General features: G+C 49.5%; 2 protein-coding genes across 7 annotated transcripts in view; one reads left to right on the top strand and one right to left on the bottom strand.

Annotated features, from left to right (window-relative positions):
• MRPL14 (mitochondrial ribosomal protein L14) lies at positions 1 to 13,098 on the bottom strand. Of its 4 annotated transcripts, XM_045542054.1 has the most exons (4): positions 12,395 to 12,456; positions 12,275 to 12,301; positions 3,089 to 3,180; positions 1 to 521 (listed from the first exon to the last, which is right to left on the bottom strand). In XM_045542054.1, exons 3-4 carry the CDS (start codon positions 3,157 to 3,159, stop codon positions 155 to 157), a joined length of 438 nt encoding a protein of 145 aa, XP_045398010.1. In that variant the 5' UTR covers positions 3,160 to 3,180; positions 12,275 to 12,301; positions 12,395 to 12,456; the 3' UTR covers positions 1 to 154. The 4 variants fall into 4 exon arrangements, with proteins under 4 accessions (XP_045398010.1, XP_045398008.1, XP_045398011.1 ...); XM_045542052.1 differs by lacking the exons at positions 12,275 to 12,301; positions 12,395 to 12,456 and adding an exon at positions 13,075 to 13,098; XM_045542055.1 differs by lacking the exon at positions 12,275 to 12,301 and having other exon boundaries at positions 12,373 to 12,483.
• TMEM63B (transmembrane protein 63B) overlaps positions 12,625 to 21,749 on the top strand; it is a 24,672-nt gene continuing 15,547 nt past the window's right edge. Inside the window, exons 1-6 of one of the 3 annotated variants that reach the window (XM_045542049.1) lie at positions 12,651 to 12,708; positions 12,810 to 12,896; positions 18,857 to 19,039; positions 19,307 to 19,386; positions 19,624 to 19,662; positions 20,638 to 20,728. In XM_045542049.1, coding sequence (XP_045398005.1) covers positions 18,881 to 19,039; positions 19,307 to 19,386; positions 19,624 to 19,662; positions 20,638 to 20,728 — 369 coding nt within the window. In that variant the 5' untranslated portion in view covers positions 12,651 to 12,708; positions 12,810 to 12,896; positions 18,857 to 18,880. Of the gene's footprint in view, positions 12,897 to 18,856; positions 19,040 to 19,306; positions 19,387 to 19,623; positions 19,663 to 20,637; positions 20,729 to 21,749 lie in introns of all 3 variants that reach the window. The other 2 variants (XM_045542050.1, XM_045542051.1) reach the window with 2 other exon arrangements.

The raw sequence follows: 21,749 nt of genomic DNA on the forward strand, positions 1-21,749 counted from the left end.
TACACGAAAATGTTTATTCTCTCACAGGACACTGTTACTGCTACCCAACATGGAAGGGACAGCCATGTGGTTCCCAAGTTCCCTCTCAGCGAAGGTGCAGTTCTCAGAACTGCTGCATTTGTGAGCCCCCTGCAACCAGATGCCTGGGCTCTGCTCACACGAAGTTCTGAGCAATGGCCAGCACCTTGGAATACTCGCCTTCCCTCCGCCGCAGGCTGGTGGGGATGGGTGTCTTAATTCGGGTCCCCACAGGGTTCCCATTGTCCTCAATGAGGACCACATTGTTGGAGTCGAACCTGGGGGTCATTCGGGGGCCAGGCATGCGATGCCCCACAATGAGCGCCTTTTTCTTCTGTCCCCTGATGGCCAGCAGTATCCGGTCGCCCACTTTGCCCACCCCACTCTTGTTATAGACGTGGATGCACCGAGGAGGGCGATGGTACGGGGTGTTCCCCAGGGCGCTGTTGTCCACCACTCGCACCCGTGTCATCTTCTGAATTGCACTGAGGCTCCCAGTGGTGCTGGCAGGAGAGAAAACAAAAAGTCTGCAATCTGTGTCTCCCCCGATCAGGGCGCACGGGCCTCAGAGAGGACAAGGCTAGGGTGAGAGTACATGTTAGCAACACACATACACACTGGGCAGAGTACAACCCCAGAGCCTCAACAGAAAGGACTTTGTGAAAACTTATCTGTACCCAAAACAGTTTCCTTACAATTGAGAGCTTCTGCTGTCACGTCAAGATCTGTTTGGATTGGGTGTTAAAAAGAACCCAATTTTTCTGTTACAACGAACTTCATAGCAGCAATAACTTAAAGCCTTTAGTTTCCAAAAGGACTCTGAAGACTTAAAGGAATCCCTCATGGGCCAGGCATCACCCACGGCCTATCCTGTAAAACCTGCTTCCCCAGAATACATTCATTCCCAGATTTTCTTAGTTCTATGTTGCTGGGAACTGGAAGACAAGAGAGTAAGTTCACTAAGGGAGTCCCTTTACACAACGTAGCAGAAACTGGAAATAAGTCAAGGTAACAACTTTTTGTTTCAATATGGTTTTCCCCTCTAGAGAGAAATATTTTTAAAGAATACACATTAAAGGGAGAGAAGGTATAATTAAGCAAGGTGATTACAGCGGGATTTCTATTTTCCTGATGCTAGGGCCGTAAGTGCTGGTGTTCTCCAGGGTAATCCTAGGACCTCTTGTCTCCTTCTGCATGCCTACTCTGGGCAACTTCATCCATTCCCGTTGCTGCCAGCCAGTATATTCCATCTCCAGCCCCATCTCTTTCCTATAGTCTAGTGCCATATAGTTCCACTCTCCTGTACTCCCTAAAACATGCCCTATAGTTACTGCAAACTCAGTAGGTCCTAAACCAACCTCATTGCCTCCCCTTGCAAACCTCCTCCTGTTGCTGCATCTGGTATCTAGATGATAGCTTCTCCAGAAACTCCAGTTCCCAGGCCATAAACATCTCTCTCCACCAGCACCCACTGGCTGCCCAGTCCTGCTGGTGCCACCTCCTAAGCACCTTCCTCTCCACCCCCACTGACAATGTCCTTCATTTAGCAGGTTGCTCTCCTATACCAAGACTGCAACGTTAGTGTCTTAACTGGCTCCCACTGCACCTCACTCTGCTGACAAAGAGCTCTCTTCAGAATATAAAGCTGAAGGCCCAGAATATAAAGCTGAAGGCCAAGCACACATGCCTGCAGTCACAGCTACTCAGGAGGCTGAGACAGGAGGATCACCTGAGCCCAGGAGTTTGAGACCAGCCAGGGCAACATAGCGAGACCCCATCCTAATTTTTAAAGATAAATTTATTAATTAAAAAGAGAATATAAATCTGATGCCATTCCCCTGCTTAGAATTGTTTGATGGTTTTCCACTCTCAACACTGTCAACAACCTGGCCCCAATTTACCTGCTTTCTGAGGCCACATATCTTATCACGCACACATTGACTCTGGGCACCAGTGGCCAAAAACTACTGGAGTTCTCCAAGTACACCCTACCTCTCAATCCTCCCTGAAGGCCTGGAGAGGATCTGCTCCCACTTCTCTTCTGGGAAAGCTGCCTCCACTCTCCTCTCTTCTTCCTCCTCCAGCATTAGCAGCTCCCCTCTTAGGCCTTCCAAAGACCCATACAAATTTTTGTTGTTATACTTATCACAATTTTTTTTTTTTTTTGAGAATCTCACTCTGTAGCCCCAGCTAGAGTGCAGTGGCATCATCATAGCTCACTGCAACCTCAAATTCCTGGGCTCAAGTAACCCTCCTGCCTCAGCCTCCTGAGTAGCTGGCACTACAGGTATGCGTGACCATGTCTGGCTATTTTTTTCTATTTTTTGTGGAGATGGGGGTCCCACTCTTGCTCAGGCTGTTCTTCAACTCCTGCCCTCAAGCAATCCTCCCACCTTGCCCTCCTAGATTGCTAGGATTACAGGCATGAGCCACCGTGCAGGCCGTTGTCACATTTTCTTAAGTTATGTATTTTTAAGTTTGCTCCTGTGACCAACAGTGAGCACTCTTTCGGGAAAGGGAGCAATTCTCATTCATCTCTTTATGACCAACCCCAGGGGCAGTGCTCAGTAAACACCCTGGTGAGATGACAGCAGGAATGAGGCCAGGAGGCATATCTGCCAGCAGGCATGCCTCCCATGCTCACTGTCCTGGCTTACCATCTGAAAGGAGGGGAGGGTGTCACATTTCTATCATGCTCAAGTTTTTGGTAATAAGCATGTAACAATTTTGTAATTACTAAAACATTCCATTTTTAAAAGAGAGGGTATTAACACATTAGGGGAATGATAGGGTCCAGGAATGTCAGATTTACAATAAGCGTCTTGTGAGGACTGGAAACTAGCAGCTTCCACCATATGCCATTACGCATCTCCAACAGCAACATCACCTCCTTACCTATCCCCCACCCAGTGAACCGACCAAACCCCAGCTCAGCCTGATTCCTTTAGCCTTCCCCAACCCCACGCCCACCTCCCTGAGTTTCCACTCCCATTCTAGTCACTATAATACCCAGCCCTGATGGGAGGCTTACTCAAAGACATAGTTTTAAGAACGTAATAGAAAAAGTTACCTGAAATAGCGATGGCTGAGTGCTCTCCTTACATGGGCGATGGGGCCCCAGGGCCCAGTAAAGAAAGCCATGGGATCCCAAGACAGCAAATCCTGCAGGAAAAAGGGTGGGGGGAGATTGATTTCTAAGTCAGAGCCCTTAGAGTTGGTTTTCTTCAGGGACTTGTGTGGGAGATGGCACTTCTAGAACAAGATCATTAGTCACTAAATATAAATCTTAGTGGTTAAAAGATACACAGATGATTAGATGGAACTCTAGCTCAAATTTTGCTGACTCACGTTCTAACTCTGGGGTGAGAACTGGAATGGCCACAATGGTTCTTGCTATAAGTAACAAAACAGCACAGAGAATGCCTTCCTCATATCACTTTCACAGGCGGAGGAAAACATGAATCCTCAGTACAAATCCAGCCAGTGACTACTTCCCAAGTCCTCCATGGAGGAAAAATTGCACACTATTGCACTTGTTGACACTCATGCGACTTCTGAAACCAGCACTTTAACTCCTTAAAAGAAAGTAGGTTATCTAAAAGCAGCTGCCCAAGTTGTCTGTCACTACCTTATCTTTCCCCTAAATGTAAAAGCCAGATCACCTCTATAGCTCAAGGCCAGGAAAGGGGAGTCAAATGCTACCCTTGCCAAGTCACTGACCAAATTCTATATTTGGGTCAGTCTCCCAAATGTGGAAAAATTGCCTACACCATACTATAGCTAAAAGTGAACTTTGGGAAAGCAAGTTGGAGATGAAAGAGCAAACAACAACCCAAGACTCATGGCTCCAGTTTGCAGAGCCTCAACCCTGTTGCTCCCTAGCACTAACAAATGGGAAGTTGCCAGCTTCCCCCAACACCGAGCATCACCTAGGGCTGTGGTAAAGAAAAGCCTGCAACCAGCTGGTGATTCCAGCTGCAAAGCATATCTGTGCTTCCACCTAAATGTTTGGCTGCAGAGGGCCTCACTTGAGAGCTCTGCTGAGAAAAGCCTCTATACTGTAGTATTTACACACAGCCTTGCTTTGCACAAGTTCAAAGCAGCTCAGATAAGATTTTATTTAATAAGGGTGAGGGGAAAACCACTATTTACTTCCCCAGGAATACCTGGACACTCCATAAATACTTATTAACTACAATTCAGCCTTAAATTCCACACTTACTCCCAAGTGTTTTCCTTAAGACAACCCATGAAGCATTGGCTAAAATGTAATTATGGTCTGAAAATTAAATGCAAAAGAAGGCAGCTGATGTATAAAACTATTAACATCAGACACACATAGGATCATAAACTATCAGATGAGACCAGCTTTACTTTTACTAGTTAGGTGACCCAGGACAAATAACTAAACTTCTGAGCTCCGGTTTCCCATCTGTAACACAGTGATACTATTAATATCTTCTCACAAGGTGCTTATGAGTATCCAATGAGATAAGCTAGGCAAAGTACTTAGCACAGTGCCTGGCATTCATTACCTATTAGCTGTCATCATTGCCTTCTTCTTCATCATCATCATGTCACATCTCATTTCACAGATTAGGAAACTGAGATACAGAGAGATGAAGTGGCTTGCATAGAGCCCCACTAGTCAAAGGCAGAACCGGAACCGGATCCATCTTGGCTCCAAGGCATTCCCACCACACTCCATTTGCTCGCTCTGCCATACAAAGCTCACTTCACACAAGAGAGCTCTAGGTGTCAAGCAGCTTTGAGGGTCATCTGGTCTCTTTCCCTTTTCTTTCTTTATAAACATTTATCAAGTGGTTACAATGTGTCAGACAGGCTAAGTGCTTTATATTACTATCTCTTTTAAGCCTCAAAAAAGTTCTATGTGCCAGGCACAGTGGGTCACACCTATAATCCTCGCACTTCAGGAGGCCAAGATGGGAGGCCAGGAGTTCAAGACCAGCCTGAGCAACATAGCAAGACCCTGTCTCCACAAAAAATGTAAAAATTAGCAGGGCATGGTGACGTGCACCTGTAGACCCAGCTACTCAAGAAGCTGAGGCAGAAGGATGGCTTGAGCCCAGGAGCTTGAGGCTGCAGTGAGCTATGATGATACCACTGCAGCCCGGGCAACAGAAGACCAAAAAAACAAAAACAGAAACAAAATAAAAACAAAAGCAAAAAAACCTCCATGAAATGGGTACTACTATTAGCCTCATTGTCATATACAAAGAAATAAGGCCCAGAGAGGTTAAATAACTTGCCCAAGGTCACACAGCCAGGAATTACAAGGCTGAAATTAAAACCACCCCCCCAAGTCAGCTTCCTAAACTCATGCTCTTACTCAACAGACAGTAAACATGGCAACTTTAATTTAAATATTAATATTTTTCCAATTGTTAAATCATTCTTGTTCCATCAATAAATCTGACATCACATGCATATTTTACTCACAGCCAACTTAGTGCTTGCTGAATCAACTGAAATGTAGATAAACACCAGGTAAAAATTATTCACTTTAATCCAATTCAAGTTTTGAAGACAATTTGTAGTGTAGGTGGCAAGAAGAGCTCCACCATCAGAGCAATAACTAAAAATTGGTGCAAAAATCCTTCTACACACACACACAGAGCTCTGAAAAGCAGTCCTTCTGGTCCAGGCTGCAGTCACCTCAAATCCCAGCCAAGCTTTCCCATCTGATGCTGGCAAACCCTTGGTCTCACTCCCTAGGAGAAAAGAGGCTCCTCAGTGACTCCACAGAATCCCCAAGATTAACCCAGCACCACCCACATTCCCTCTCCTGAGAATTGCAACACCCTGCCTCTCCACACTGCATTGCTTCCTCAAGAACATTAGTTTAAGAACTGCATAAGTGTCTATGGGCTTCCCACAACTTTCCAGACTCATCACAGGCACCTCCCTAAATTCTGTAGTGCTGTCAGTGCACAAACCCAAATCAAGGCCTCTTCTCTGTGCCTTGCTCATAAACCACACCCACAACCTATGCCCATCTCTGCCCAGCAAAATCTGACCAGCTCCACGCATACCTCCAAGAAGCCTTGTGTACTACTGAGCATCAGTTGCTGTCCCTCCTGCACACTGGGGACATCCAGGTATCTCGTGCGACTGGAACTCTCACTGAGCCAATATTCACTATCCAAACACAGACACTGAATAAATTTGGATACTTTGAGATATGGCTGATGTCTTTTAACATTCTATTTCTTCCTAATCATCATCCAAAACTCAGAAACCACGGAGATCCTGATAATATGGCATCTGAGCTTGCAACAGGAATTCAGGAACCACATAGACTTTGATGGTGAGGATTACTTGTACCGCCCTCAAACACAAGAGTGATACACTCATGTCTCCAGGGAGCACTTCCACTTTCCTGAGAAAAGGCCCAATTCAATGACTTTTCACTAGCTCTTTAGTGGATCCAAAATTGACCTCCAGACCCAGACCCAAAGGACTCAGACATCCAATGGACACAAGTAAGCATTCCTATAAACTTGAAAAGAATCAAGTACGTTCGCTTATTATATGTCCCTTATCCCTCCAAAAAATAATAGTATCTGTTGTCTCCACCACTTCCACCCCAGTAAAAGACCCCAGCAGGTCCTGATTAACAGCAGAAACACAATAAATATTTGTTGAATAAAATGCAGTAGCCAACAGAAAGCAGATCCCTCACTCCCTACCCATGGCTCTACACAGAAGGAAATCCAGACACTACAGAGCTCCTATCTGTATGTTAGGAACTGAGACATCGCAGGCAAATATGTTTAGAATGATGGTGTGTGTCATGGGAGGATTAACCCATGCTTTGTTTACAGGACCCTGGAATCATCTCCTGGGCCTGGTGCCCACATTGCCCACTATGGAAAATGCCTCATTCCACCACTAAATAACTGCTTCAGACCAGGGAAGAGTAATGGAGGTAGTAATTTACCTCAGAGCAACTTTGATGGACCTTGATGTTATTTCCTGGCATAAATCCACCCTGTGGACACAGGCCCTGATTCACTTCAGACCTCGTCTATATATAATGCTTTATTTCACAAGCAATATTATTGAGTCTTGTGTCTGCACAGGAGACTGGCCTCAATGATATTTCCTTCTCTATAACACTCTAAGAGGAAGCCAGGTATTTGGAAGACTCCAGTGCCAAAGATGGCTTTTCATACCACTTCCTGGTCAGCACTATCACCCTCCGGTTTTAGAGTATGAATCACAATCTTGCCCTTAAAAAAAAGAGAGAGACAAGGGGAGAGGGTGGGAGGAGGGGAAAGGAAAAAGAAATTACTTAATACAATCCAAGAATTGTGCTCACTTTCCATCTTGCTTTAAGATCTCCCTTCAGTCGTAGAGGCAAGGGAGGACTGTGGATTTCAGAGACAAACAGATGAGCTGTTCACTTGGTATCACCCTACAGGTCCCAGTACATGCTCTGCTCAGTGTTGCACACTCAGGGCCCAGAACAGTGCCTGCCACACAACTAGAGCTGAGTGACTATCTGTTAAGTAGACAGACCTGATTTATAATTCAACCTCCACCTCCAGAAAAGCTCCATGTTGGGGGGGGGGGGTTGTGGGGGGGGGGGGAGCGCGGGTTAGTGGTTTTTCTTATACCCTTCACCCAGGCTCCCAGTGACTTGGGGGAGCCTCCTAGGCACTGAGAGCTCATTTTTAGCTAGTCTGAGTTGCAAGAGCAGACAGAAAGAACCTACGACACCTCTGATGCTTTGTAGAAAGCTAGAAAGTATCACTACTTCAAATTTGAGGATCAGCAAAATGTACTTAGTGTCACAGATCTATATATAACTATACATTGTTTCTACCTAAACAATTTTAATCTTTAGGTGCCTGACATGTTACATACATTTTAAAGGCCTTTTAAGGGGAATAAACTATATAGAAAAAGGAGAAAACAAAAAGTTCAGCACAATCACAAATGAGCGCTTAAAGTAGATTCTGTTAGTGAGCAATGGAAGGGAAACACTAATAGAAATCAAATACAAAGACCAGTCACAAAAAGGACAAAACTAGTGCACAGATATAAATGTGTTTCTTAATCAAAGCAGGGAAAAGCAAAGGCCTGACATCTCTGAGGAATCAAAAAAGGGAACTCTCAGGATCCTCCATCCTATCATGCAGACACAACCCCTCCCAACTCCTGGCAGGTTTCTCCCCAACCATTCTGGACCAGTAAGTACTTTTTCATTTGTCGCTTAAAGACTCATTACTGGTTGTGCTGTCAGAAGATTCCCTTTCAGGATGTTCGTTGTGTGTGTGTTTTTTAACCTCACACAAATATAACATGTTACAATTCTCAAAGTACTTTCATACAGATTGTTTTCTTTGAAGATTTCACTCCTGAGCTCCCAATGGAAATACAAAGACAAATAAAAAAGACAGCCTGCAGGGGCTGAATCTGCTAAGAATTTTGAACAGTTCTGAGGGCTCAATAAAATAAGAACCATTTTGCAGATGGAGAAATGAAGTCAGAAATACTGAGAGAATTGCTGATTTGTCCAAGGTTAGAAGGCAACAAAGTCCAGACTGGAGCCCAAGGCTATTTCTATAAAACACTGCACAATACCTGCACAGCCAATATGCTGCTTTAACCACTAATAAACTTCACAGAAACAAACATACCACACACAGGGCAAGTATTCTTTTTCCTTTGTCAAGGTTGCCACATAATCTTTACAAACTCAGGAAATAAAAATCCACCTTTTCAGTAAATATCTGCACTACACCCAGCTCAGCCTAGGATCAAAGCTGAAGCTGGCTCTGATTCACCTGCCAAGGTGTGAATTTTCACATCACTATCAATAGGCAAAGCATCCCTCAGTAGCAGGATGGGCTGTTCCTACCACAGCTACCAGTGAGAAAACCTTATTTCTCAATTTGACTCACAATGAAAAACATGTCCAAGGGTCTTGCTTTGTTTATTTACTTATGTCTCACCTTGTTACAAAGTATTTAAATCAGCAGTTCTTACATATACAGGAGAATTCTTAATTATTCAAGCCGGTTTTTCAATGTGTGGATTTTATCTATTCTAGCTTTGCTGCCTTGCCCATCCCTACCTCACAGGTATGCAAACACTTATAACCCAAAATTAAGTTTGTAACATTCTTTGTACAGTCAAACTTAGGAAAAAATGCACAAGGAAAAGTTAATTTCTTCCTAACCACATACATATTCCTTTCCTATTCAAGAAGGCAGGTATGGAGATGTCAGGTGGGCAAGAGAGCAATGAGGAAAAAGGCAGGCCTGGGGACAAGGGTTGGCCGGGGTGTCCCTAGAACCAAAGAGGAAATGCAGCTGACAGAAAGCGTGTCTCCTTCACCCCATCCTCCCTCCGCTCCCGCTAAGTCTGTGACCCTGGATTCACTTGTCCAGGTCTCAACAACTCTGTCAAGCATAGGTCACTGGGCAAGCAAAGAGGCATGGAAATGGAAGTGCTTTAGCTTCACTCATGTAAGGGATCATTTTAACGTAGACAGTGCCTCTCTGATTATTCAGTAGGGACCAGGCCTGCAGGATAAGCAGGTTGTTCCCCAGATCTGACCGGAAAGGGCAGCCTTACTCCCTGATTCTCAGGGCAGCATCATGGGTAGCTCTTTAAGATCACTCAGCCCTGAAAGTGTTTTCAGCTTAGAGTGGACATGGAAAAGTGCTTCCTTCCTCTCTTTTTTAAAGACATAAGTGATTTTTAGAAGTTTTTGACAAAGGACTTTCCTACTCTGAATTGTGTTTCACTAGTGAATAATAAGCTACGTGATACCTTCTTAAACATTCAGCATAGTACCTGATGCAGAACAAGGTTTCTGAGATCTGAATCAGTCTTCTCTTGCACACTGGTTGTCATTATCAATACACACGTAAAATCACAGCGGGGGAGCTACAACCCAGAAAAACTATCAGCCTATAAAATGGAAGGTTAAACCATAACCTGATGTATAAGGCCCCTATAACCATAACAATATTCAAGTAACATGACAACAGAAAAAGCCATCACAGATGGGCCCAAGTGTCATAATCCTGAAGACAGGAGTGGAGCAAAATAGGTTTTAAAGCAGGGGTCCCAACCTATGGTGAGTTGTGTAATTATTTCATTATATATTACAATGTAATGATAATAGAAATAAAGTGCACAATAAATGTAATGGGCTTGAATCATCCCAAAACCATGGCCCCCTTCCATGGAAAAACTGTCTTCCATGAAAACGGTCCCTGGTGCCAAAAAGGTTGGGGACCACTGTTTTAAAGTATTCTTGCATCATCTAAGATCCTAGGCGCTGAGGACAGTCTAAATAACTATGTTCAGTGCCCCACAGAGCATCACTTGAAAAAAGGACTCCAGGGAAGGATTTTACCCTTGATATTCAGGAGCAATAATAAAACATTTTGGCCATTGTTCCTTCATGGATTCCACGATGCCTTTAATTTAATTCTTATTTCAGGCTTTCTAAAATGTCTCCCCTCCCCTCTGTCTAGAAAGTGTCACTTGATGGTTCATACACTCCTTGAGGATTACTGTTAATAGGTGGTGACCCTAATTAGGCACGGGCAGAAATAGCTCAGGAATCCACCACATTTTCAGATTCATAACTGTATTATTATTTTAAATAATATATAAGAAAAGCCTTCTAGGAATCCTGGGAGGCTCAAAAACCAGGTAACTATGGTCTCCACTTCCATTTTCTAGATACCCATTACAAGTGCTATTTAATAAATTTTATTGTTCCACACAAGCAATGGATCACACCTGTTTCACAACTCCCAGAATCCAAGACTACAAAGACTCCTCCCACCAAGCAGTTACCAAAGACAGCTTCACCTCCATCTTGCTTTCTGTCACAACTGAAAAACTGTCCATCCCAATTAAGTCAACCTACTTCCTCCTCCAACAAAATCCTTGCTTTTCAATTGCATGTACAATATTTCCAGTGATGAACAGTGAATACTGCCTTCTCAGGTAGTAACTTCCCTGAAGAAAGAGACCCACTCTTCTTTAGTGTATATTGCTGCTATGATAACTGCATCCTCATGGACAATTTAAACGAACTGAAAACTCAGGCCAAGGCAGGCAAGAGGGCAAGTAAGAGGATGAAGGAGATTAATGTTTTTCAAACTCTTCTCACAATGACACACAGAAACACACTGTATATCACCTCCTAATACTCTCACATGTGTGTACACCTTAAGTGTCAAAAAAAAAAAAAAGACAAATAATACTTACACTAAGTGCAACACCCTCTAATATTTTCTATTATATTTTTTAAATGATGGCCAGGATCTACTAAACTGATTTCCAACTCACCAAACGGACTCACAGTTCGAAAAACACTGCAATAAATCAAACCTTACAGTTGCATTCCACAAGCTACTAATGAACTCTTGAAAAACCAGCAGACAGCCCGGACGCTGACCAGCTACAAGAACCAGACACCCCCAGGTAGGCGGGGTCCTTCTGACCAGCAGTGGCAGAGGCAACTAACTCCCCACCGCCACCAGCCCTGGTTTCAGGATCTCCCAAACTCCCAGTGTTTCCCAAGTCACCCAAGGTGACTGTCATATGCCCTATTAACTTTTTTATAAATCCAGTTCACTCAATGTCTTGGGGTGGCAAAGTTCGTTTACTCCCCACCGTGGAAAGCAATACTTCATTTCTGTCCCTTCCAGGAACTCGAAACTAAATGACCACGTTGGTGCTCCTTGTACCTTTGTGATCTATTTGTGTGGGTGATATGAAAACTCAGTCTGTGTCCCTCCCTCAGTCTTCATCTTTCCAGTCTTAATCACTGGCAGATGCGGTCTCTGGTGAAATGAGAAACCAGGGAACCCCCTGGACCGGGGAAGCCACTCATCAGCACGACAGAGTGAAAGCAAGAACTCGCTCCTCGCACCCCAGAAGCGCCTCGCTAACTCCTCTCCAGACCCAAGCTGGGAAAGGGGAAGAAGGAGGGGAGCGGGCAGACTTGCGGAGACGCGCCAGAGTGACCGGCGGAGGCCGCCTCACGAAGGCCGGGCCGCGGCCCGCCGCTCCCCAGGCTCCACGTCCCCGCGAAGGCAGGGGAGCGCAGGTGGGAGCGGGGGCGCGGAAGCCTCGGGGACCCCCGCCGCCCACGGGGAGCGGGCAGGAGGGCGGTGCAGGTCAGAGCCGCCCTGCCGGAGCCCCTCCCTCTGACCCTCCGCCCCCGAGGGCCCACAATCCTCCCTCCGGCCTTCCTCACCCACTCGCGGGGACAGCGCCTCCCCTGCTGCAGGAGAGCAAGGAAGAGGGTAAGAAGAGATGTAGGAGCCTGACGCCGCCCGCCGCCCCCCACCGTACCGCTCTCGCCGCCCGGGAATACCCCGCAGCCCGCCTCACGGGCCGAGCGCCGCCTGCCCCCACGCGGCTCTCCCTCGGCGCCTGCGCGCCAGGCCGGCCGGGCGGGAGCGGTCTGCGAGTGCGCGCGCGCCTTGCGTGTGCCGGCGTCGGGGGTGGGACCTGCGGGGCTCCGCCCCCTCCCCTCCCTCCCTCCTCCTGCTCCCCCTCCCCCATACGCTGCCGCGGCCGCCGCAGGAGCCCGGAGCTCGAGCCGCCCAGCGACTCCCCCTCCCCCTCCCCCAGCCCCGCCCCGCCCCAACCCAGGGGCTCCGACCCGGAGCCGAGTCTGCGCCTGGGGTGAGTACGCGACCCTTCCCCGGCCCTCTCTCTTTTCTTTGAGGATCCCACCACCACCCAAAGAAAAAACCCGGACTCAGCTGCGCGTCCCCTCCCTTCAGCTTCCTGCGGGACCCAGAGGTGCCCGGGCCCGCGGGACCCAGCGGTGGCGCGCGCTGCCCCCAGCCCCGCACCATCTCGAGCCAAATGTGAGTCCTCCAGCCCCTGCCAGGGGTCCAGACCTGCGCCGCCCTCTCTCCCTTGCCCGCGGGAGATCCCAAGGGGTGGGACCCCCGCCCCCGGCCTCCTAGTGCCACTCTTCTCCCACCTGCCCGGTCCAGGTGCGCGTCCCCTCCGTGCCCCTCCGGGGTTCCAGCTGCGCTTCACCTGCCGGCCGCCGCTGTGGGGAGCCAGCCGCCCCCGCCCCCGAGTTTTGGATTCCGGGGTCGCCAAGTCCGATGCCCTCGGTCTCTTTTATCTTTTCTCCTGCTCCCGGGGCGAATACAGCCGAAGCCGGCCCGGGGCAGGGCTTCGGGCTTGGGCAAGGGCAGGGTTTGCGAGTGCTGGCAGGAGGCTGGCTGCTGCCCCCAGCCGGTGTGGGGACTGGTCGGCGGGCTGGGGAGGCGGCTGGCCCCGGGAGCGTGTCCTCTCCTTGCGCTCCACACAGTGCAGTTCATTCATGAGCCGCCCGGGCCTGCGTTGGAGGGTGCGGTGGGGAAAAGACTCAGACGGAACTGGGAGTGGGGCAAAGGCCCTGTGGGGGGAGGGGGCGCGCTTTGTCCCTCCTGGCTGTCTTGACCACCTAGGGTGGACGGTCCCAAAGCTTGGCGCCTCGTTCCCCAGAAAAGGAAAGGACGCTTGGGAAGTGGGGAGGAGAGGTCAGAGGGGCCGGCTGCCCTTGGGGCTCTATGCTGCCACCTGCCTGGGTCCCCTGGGCAGAGATCTGGCCTCTCCGGGCTAGCCTGAGCACTCCACTGCCCTGTGGGGCTGGGGCTTTCCTTCCCAATACCACTCTCTTGCCTCTCTCTGGGTCTGCAGCATCCTGGGAGATGAGGCTGTGCCTAACACTTCTTGAGGAGGGGCCCCCTGTCCTGAGTCCCAGGCGAGGATGAAGGGAGAGTGGGAGTGTCTGCCAGGCTTCAGGTGGGGTTGTGCTGGCAAGCATGATTGTCTCTCCGGGGCACCAGAGGGTCCGGGTCCTGGCATGCCCAGGTGGCACATGCTGCGGCCTGCTGTTGGCTCACTCGACAGTAGTCTTGGCCTGTGGGTGGGTGGGTAGGTGGGTGGGGATGTGGCAAGGCAGAAGGGAGGTGGTGGGTAGCTAAGAACCTTCTTTTGGACATCATACAAGTTCTCTCCAATATAACGGCATCATAGAGACCTGGGTTCAAATCCTAGCTCCAGGCCCGGCACCATGGCTCACACCTGTAATCCTAGCACTTTGAGAGGCCAAGGTGGGAGGATTACTTGAGGCCCAGAATTCAAGACCAGCCTGGGCAATAGCGAGACCCTGTCTCTACCAGAAAACACACACACACACACACATACACAAATCCTAGCTTTGCCATTCTTTAGCTGTGTGACCTTGACAAGTTATTTAACCTGTCTGAACCTCAGTTTCCATTAAAAAGTGTGTTTACTACCATCTGCTTACAGGGTTTATCATGGGGATCAAACAAGATAACAGGTAAAGGGCTTGGCACCCTGCCTGGTAGTTCATCAGTGATGGGTTCTCTTCTCTGAACTTCTGACCATCCTGGCACAGCACCACCCTCATACCCCCCCTCCTCCCAGCTTGCTACAGATGGATGAATTATGTTCAAAGAGTTTGGGGACATTCCCTGCCACTTAGTGGCAGAGTCCCTAACACAATATAAGCCCTTAGATCTAAACAAGAAGCCTATCCTGACTGAGGGGCTCTATCATAGTACTAGCATATTAAATTCTATGTTTTTATTTTAGTTTGATTTTTACCAGTTTTCCTTCTCTAAACCAATCCCTTTTATTACACATCTTATTAATAACAATAGCTAATTTTTGGAGTCCATAATATGCCTTGGACTATATTAAGAGCTTTATATAAGTCATCTTGTTTAACCCTCAGAACAGCCACACGACTGGATTATTGTTCCCATGTTACAGATAAAGGAACTGAGGACCAAGATGATTAAGTGATTTGCCCAGGCTAAAAGCCAGGTCTTTCTCATCCTAGATCCTGTGCTTTTAATGACCAGCCTATGTTGCCTGTCCCCACATCTGCCTCAGAACTTGAAATTAGAAACCCAAGGCTGAGTGGAGGCTCTAAGAGCTGCAAGCAAGAAAAAAAGGAGGTAGAAATAGGGTGTGACATTTCTCCGTAGTGGTAGCTGGTGTTCCTCACCTCGCTGGTGGAAGTGGCTCCTCTATTTGCAGAGGCAGCAGAGTACAGTGGTTAAAAGCACAGACTCGAGGCTGGGTGCGGCAGCTCATGCCTGTAATCCTAGCACTCTGGGAGGCTGAGGCAGGAGGATTGCTTGAGCTCAGGAGTTCGAGACCAGCCTGAGCAATAGCGAGACCCCGTCTCTACTAAAAAAATAGAAAGAAAAAAAAATTAGCTGAGCAACTAAAAATAGAAAAAATTAGCTGGGTTTGGTGGTACATGCCTGTAGTCCCAGCTACTTGGGAGGCTGAGGCAGGAGGATCACTTGAGCTCAAGAGTTTGAGGTTGCTGTGAGCTAGGCTGATGCCACTGTACTCTAGCCCGGGCAACAGAGAGAGACTCTGTCTCAAAAAAAAAAAAAAAAAAAGCATAGACTTGAGCCAGGCTGCCTCAGTCCATATCCAGATCTACCACAGACTGGCTGTGTGACCTTGAGCAAGTTATGTACCCTCTCTGTACCCCTGTCCTCCTGGGGTTGTGATGGGGAGCAAATGAGTTAACATTTGTAAAGTGCTTAGAACAGTGTCTGGCACAAAATAACAATTAAGCATTTAACAAATGCATTCTTTTGCAATTGTTTTTAATCCTTGTGGATACATTGTTGCCTGTCCCTCTGAAGTTAGTAGGGGATAGGGTGAGGACATTAATATCTTTGTTACAGATTGGAAGACTGAGGCCCGGTTACATAGTAACAGAGCTAGCCTCCATCTTTACCTCCTCACCTCAGACCACACCGCCTTGCTAGGATCCTAAACCCTAAATTAAATGTTCACCAGTAATCCACAGAAAAAGCTTTTAATCTGTAACTCTCAATCCCCACCATGCATACACTCCTTAATGGTAAAATAACAACCTTAAGTTAGCTAGAAATACAAATAGAATCCTCCACCACTCTCTCTACACACTTCCAGCTAAAGCCTCAATATCAGACTAGAGAAACTCCTGGATACAGCTGGCTCAGACACCTTTGTGGAGTGGAAGAACTGCCCTCTGTCACTCCCCTCCCCCAAATATTCTGTCTCAGTCTCTCCCCTCCTCTCAGCTGCTCAGCCCAGTGCTGGCTTTGAGAGCAGCTGCCCTTGATGAAACTAAGCCCAGCAACCCCACGCCCACAATTAAGAGCTTAGAGTAACCCTTTCAGACTGGCAGAGCCTCCAGCCCTGGCTCCACCCCTTACCTGTCTTGTCACCTTGTGCAAGTTGCTTCCCCTCCCTGGGTCCCTGCTTCCTCCCCTATAAAATGGGGGTCAGATTGTGATCTGAGCATGCCCTGCCTTCTCCCGTGCAGGCGAGAGAATCAATGCAATTGTGAAGGGGACAGTGCTTTGTGACCCTAAAGAGGGAGGCAGCAGAGGAGCATGGTGACTTCAGATACTAAGCATCTAGCTGGACCCTCACTCACCCTGCTGGGGCCCCTTCAGCTAGAACCTCCCAGAATTTTCCACCTTCCTTTGGTGTGGACAAGACAGGAGGTGGGGGAAAATGGTACTTTGGAACTTGTACTCATTTCATTCTGGCCTGGTGGAGCCTTGCAGTTCAAGGAGAGAAACAGGCAAGGGGTGGGAATGGGCTACTGAGATTTCTGGAGTGCACTGGAGTTGGGAGTTGAGAAAAGGGGGGGCTAGTTAGGGGCTCCCAAGATACCTACACCTATCTTTAACCTCTCCTTGTGCCCCAGGATTCTCTGCACATTATGTTTACGTACCCAGGCTCCTAGACACACCCACATACACACCCCCACTTAGAAGCCAACGATTCTCTTCATTTCCATGGACTGCCATGCAATCACCTAGCTCCCCCTACACACAGATATATGCATCAACACATGTTTACACACCTAAGCACATACATTTCCACAGCACCCTCGAGTTCTCTAACCTGAGAACATTTAGCATTTATGAAGCTTCCATGGTCTGCAGAGTCCTTTTCTAGGCATATCAGAAAAGCATTGGGATTTCCTGAAAAGTGTTCTAGCTTTAGAAAGAAGTTGAGCTAGGTTTGAATCCTGGGTCCATTGTTTTATTAGTAGTATGATCTTGGGAAAGTTACTTAACCTCTCTGAGCCCCTGTGCCCTCACCTTAAAATGGCAATGACACTCACAGGATTGTCGAGGATTAAATGAAATCTTGTATATGTTATTCTTGGAACAGAGGACACTCAACAAATGGTGCCTGCTACAATTACTAAATTAGTGCATTTTTAAAGGTAGCTTGGGTTGGAAAAGAACACCCGGAGCAGTTACTCCCTTAGCCTTCCTAATTCAGGCTTTGCAAAGACTCCCTGGGACCAAGCGAAACAAATAAACAACTCCAGCTTCCCATCCGTCTGAGAGCTTGTGCTTCTTGCCCTGTGGTTGGAGTGTTAGGAAGAGGCAGAGAAAAATCTGGTACTTGTGGGTAGGAGAAACCCTCTGAGTCACCCCAGGAGGCTAAGGGACACTTGCTCCCCAAGTTGCAGTTATTGATTCTAGGTTTGTTGTTCTCTTTCTTTGTCTGGTTTCCTTTCTTCCCTGGGGACCCCCCCCCACAAGGTAGAACTTCACTGTTGTCAGCAGAAGGATCCCCCAGGGGCCCCCCAGTAAACAGGGTGGGGCAGTGCTGCTGCTGCCACAGCCACACTTCTCCTCCATCCTGGGGGCTTCCCCAGGGCCTGGCTCAGCTCTGTCCCCAAGTACTTCCAGAACCCCTGCATTTGGGCTGGCTGCCCCTTTCCCTCTGGCCAATCCCATCCACACTGAGCATCAAAGGCAGCCCTGCAGTGGTTCAGCAGTGGCAGGGGACCCAGCAGGAGGGCAATACTCTAGCTGCAGGGGGCCTGGGCTAAGGGGCCCCACCCACTCTCCCTTCCTTTGCCAATAGGAAAGCTCACTGGAGGGCACGGCGTTCCCAGCCAGCCCTGCTCCCGAGGCAGGAGCATGGCACCCTGGGAGTTGTAGTCCTTGCCCACTCAGGTGACCCCTTTGTAGATAGTTGGGGAGAAGTGAGAAAGCTGGAGGGGAGAACCGTGTGGGGAAGAGGAATGAGGATGAGCAGGAGTGGCTGGGGCCAGGCAGTCCTGCTTTTTATCTGTCTTCCCACTCTGACCCCATCCTGGGACCCGTACTCTGAGGACAGAGGGGCAGCTCTGAAGCTGAACATCTTGTTTTTTTTTTTTTCTTTTTTAACTGTTAACCAGAACATATGAACATCTTGTTTTGAAGCCAGTTATATTGAGGTGATTAACAGAGTTGAAGATTCTGAGCAAATGAAATCATGCTACATTTTCTAATAGGGGTAGAAAGAGAAGATCATGTTGAGGCATCTGGCTTCTGACCCATCCTCCCCTGGCCTGGAAACCCCTCCTTTAGCCTTGAATCCTCAGGCCTAAGACCCCTCCCTGTCTTCGCTCAGGCTCAGCTCCACCCACTGCCTAAGACAGAATGAGAGAGGGGGAGAGAATGTGTCTGTGTGTGGGGGTGGAGTTAGAGAATCACAAACACCTTCCAGGTTAGTGAAACCAGTCTCCCCAGTCCAGGCCTGGCCTCTGGGCTGAGTTCTCCCAGCCCAGGGTGGGGTCACAGCCAGAGAGCCCGTGAAGGTAAATCCATGTGACTCAACCCTCCCCTTCCCAGGCCGTTATCTCCAGAGGCCAGAGCTTCCACCCACCCAGGCAGCCTGGTGATCTGCCCTCACTGCCCTCCCTGTAGCTAGCCTTCTGGGGCCATGAGGGGGACGGGGGCAAGCCCAGCTGACTGCTCTGCCCTCTGCCCAGGAGGACCATGCGGCAATAGCAGCCATGCTGCCCTTCCTGCTGGCCACACTGGGCACCACGGCCCTCAACAACAGCAACCCCAAGGACTACTGCTACAGTGCCCGCATCCGCAGCACTGTCCTGCAGGGCCTGCCCTTTGGGGGTGTCCCCACCGTGCTGGCTCTTGACTTCATGTGCTTCCTTGTGAGTGTCCACATGCCACCCCCCACCCCTGGCACCCATGCCCTGTACGTACCTGGCAAACACCTCCAGCTCTAACCACCCTCCCGCCTGACCCTGACTTCCCAGGCTTAATGCAGGGGAAATCCCCATCCTGCAGCCCAAGCCTCTGACCGTTCACCCACGCCAGGGTCGTCCCCTCCTAAAACTAAATTCTGGCCCCTCTCTCCTGCCTCCCATTCCAGCAAGTGGACAGCTTGTCCACCTGCCAACCACCCCCTCTCCCCTCAGGCACTGCTGTTCTTATTCTCTATCCTTCGGAAGGTGGCCTGGGACTATGGGCGGCTGGCCTTGGTGACAGATGCAGACAGGTAAGGATCTGGGACCTTCCCTTCCCTTCTGCACACATACACCTTGTTCTGCACTCTCAGGAATAGGAAAGAGCCAGCCCTCTTTCATCCCCCTTTGTTGAATGGATGAAGAAGGACTAGCCCCTGAGTGGGCATGGGGGAGCACGAGGGCCCTTGGTGGGCCTCGGCCTCTGTCTCTTGCCAGTCCCCAGGGACTCTCCCCTGCCCCTGCTAACCCTGTCTGTTCTCTGTCCCCAGGCTCCGGCGGCAGGAGAGGGACCGAGTGGAACAGGAATAGTATGTGGGGCACCAGCCCCCTCATTCCCACTAAACCAGCTTTCCCTTTTCTTCTTCTCTCACGCTTCTCTTCTCTTCTTGCCAAGTTGCTGGTTTCTTTTTGCAGTTTTCTCCTCTGCAGGCTCATGTTTCGGATTAACGCAGGCGGTGTGCTTTGCAGAGCAGGGGGCTCCCCGACTTGTCTCTGCCTCAGCTCCCCTTCATCCCTCCCCTGGCTCCCTGCCTGGGAGAGGTCCCTCCCTGTGTGTCCCTGCCTTTGTGGCCTTGGTGGGCGGGAGGGGAGGGGCCGTCCTCCAGGAAAGCCTCAGCACAGTCACGCAGAGACAAGGTTGGGCGTCACCAGCGGCTTCTTGCCCCCTAACAGCTAGTTCTTTGTATTCCAGGGTTCCCTGCTCACATCTGGAGGCCAGGGAGGGGGCTGCCCAAAGAGCTCCCAGTCGGGGCCTCTGTGGCGCTTTGTGGTCCATATCTGTAGGACTGGACTTGGAGTTGCAGGAGCTGCTGGGGTCAGGGAACAGGGGGGTACGGCCCTACCAGAGAGAAGTCTCCCAGCCCCCAACCCCCCAACCCTTCCAGGTTCTCCTGGTCCATGCTTTCCTTCACCTCCCCGTTGCTCTTTGCGCAACATTGGCTCAGTTGCCTCCGCCACCCTCTGGCCAGCTCTGGAACTGCAGGGCCCTCTAGCATTCTTGCTTCAACCTCCGCAGCATAGCGCGGATGATGAAGATCCCCTCCTCCCTTGGGGCTCTGCCCAGCAGTGTTGCTTCCACCACCACCACCAGGTCCCTGAGAGGAAGAGGCATCTTAGAGGGGTCCACGATAGAGGGCAGTCATTCGTCCCTGCTTCAGCCTCTGCACTTTCTGTGCCTTCTCTGCCTTCTGTGCCTTCTCTATCCCTGGAGCTCAGGAGTCTTCTAGCTCCGCAGGGGCTCAGACTCACCAGGCTGTCTGATCTCTCATCTCCCCCATCCCCAGTGTGGCCTCAGCTATGCACGGGGACAGTCATGACCGGTATGAGCGTCTCACTTCTGTCTCCAGCTCCGTGGACTTTGACCAAAGGGACAATGTGAGTGCCCTCCCCTAAACTCATTAGCCCCCACGCCCCGGGGCATGTGGACTGAGCAGTTTCTAGCTTCCAGCAAATGGAATCAGGGACATTAGCATGGTCTTCTCCTCAGCAAGGGAAGGAACTTGCTTGTCTAGGAGCCACAGGATAACCACTCAGGCCCAGAACTCCCAGCTCCTGTCCTCTGTGTCACAGCCTCCAAAATGGCACAACTGTAACATCCATGAACTGTGAACTTTGTTTGCCACAACAGAGTCCTGCGCCCACCTCTGCTGGTTAATCCTAAGGCCACCTTTTTTCCCTAGATATGGTTTTAGTAATAACAGTGAGCCTTCCAGGCCTGCCTAGCAAAACATACACAATCTGTGGTGTTGCTCACAGGTTGCAGGCTGGTGGCCCCTGGCTGTGTGAGGCCAGCTGACCTGCTTGTGGATTGGAGCTGAGTGGCAGTGGCCCCGTTAGACAGTGCATGTATGTGGGAATGTGTGTACATGGTGGTCACAGCTACCCCCAGACTCTTCATATAAGACCCAGTGCCCAAATGTTACCTGCCTGGCCCTCTGTCATTCTTCGAGGCTAAGGGTCCTGGTCAGAACTCTAATCCTCAGACACCGGGGTGGCCTTGGTCAGTCCAGCTTAGCCTGGGGGTCCTGGGGGTGGCAGCTCCTACAGCAGCCCCAGCAGAAGATGGCTGCCAGCTTCCTGAGTCGGACTCCTGCTGGTAAGTGGCAAAGCAAAGTTGTCACCCCTGCTAGCCAGAGCTGTCCAGATGGTCCCCACACTTGGGTGACGTTGGCAACAGGTAGCATAGTCCTGCATCTTGGCTGAAAGGTACCTTTCTCCTCTGTCCTGTGTTAAGCCTGGACCTTCTCCTGGTAGGAGGTTGGGGGAGGGTTCTTTCTGCCCAGCCTTACCCTGAATATCCCCATCTTCCACCTGAAGGTAGGCGTGGGGGCTGGAGTGAGGGAGATGTCTTGCAGTGACCCTGGGTTTTGGCCCCTCCAAAGACTAGAAGATAAAT

Source organism: Lemur catta, chromosome 2 (genome assembly GCF_020740605.2).
Source record: "Lemur catta isolate mLemCat1 chromosome 2, mLemCat1.pri, whole genome shotgun sequence".
Classification (NCBI taxonomy): Eukaryota; Metazoa; Chordata; class Mammalia; order Primates; family Lemuridae; genus Lemur; species Lemur catta.

Bases quoted from the DNA above. Each gene is read 5' to 3' on its own strand.
- MRPL14 (XM_045542052.1), bottom strand. From the start codon at position 3,159: ATGGCTTTCTTTACTGGGCCCTGGGGCCCCATCGCCCATGTAAGGAGA. The intron at 522-3,088 runs GTAACTTTTTCT...CTCTCCTGCCAG, and splicing joins CTCAGCCATCGCTATTTCAG to CACCACTGGGAGCCTCAGTG.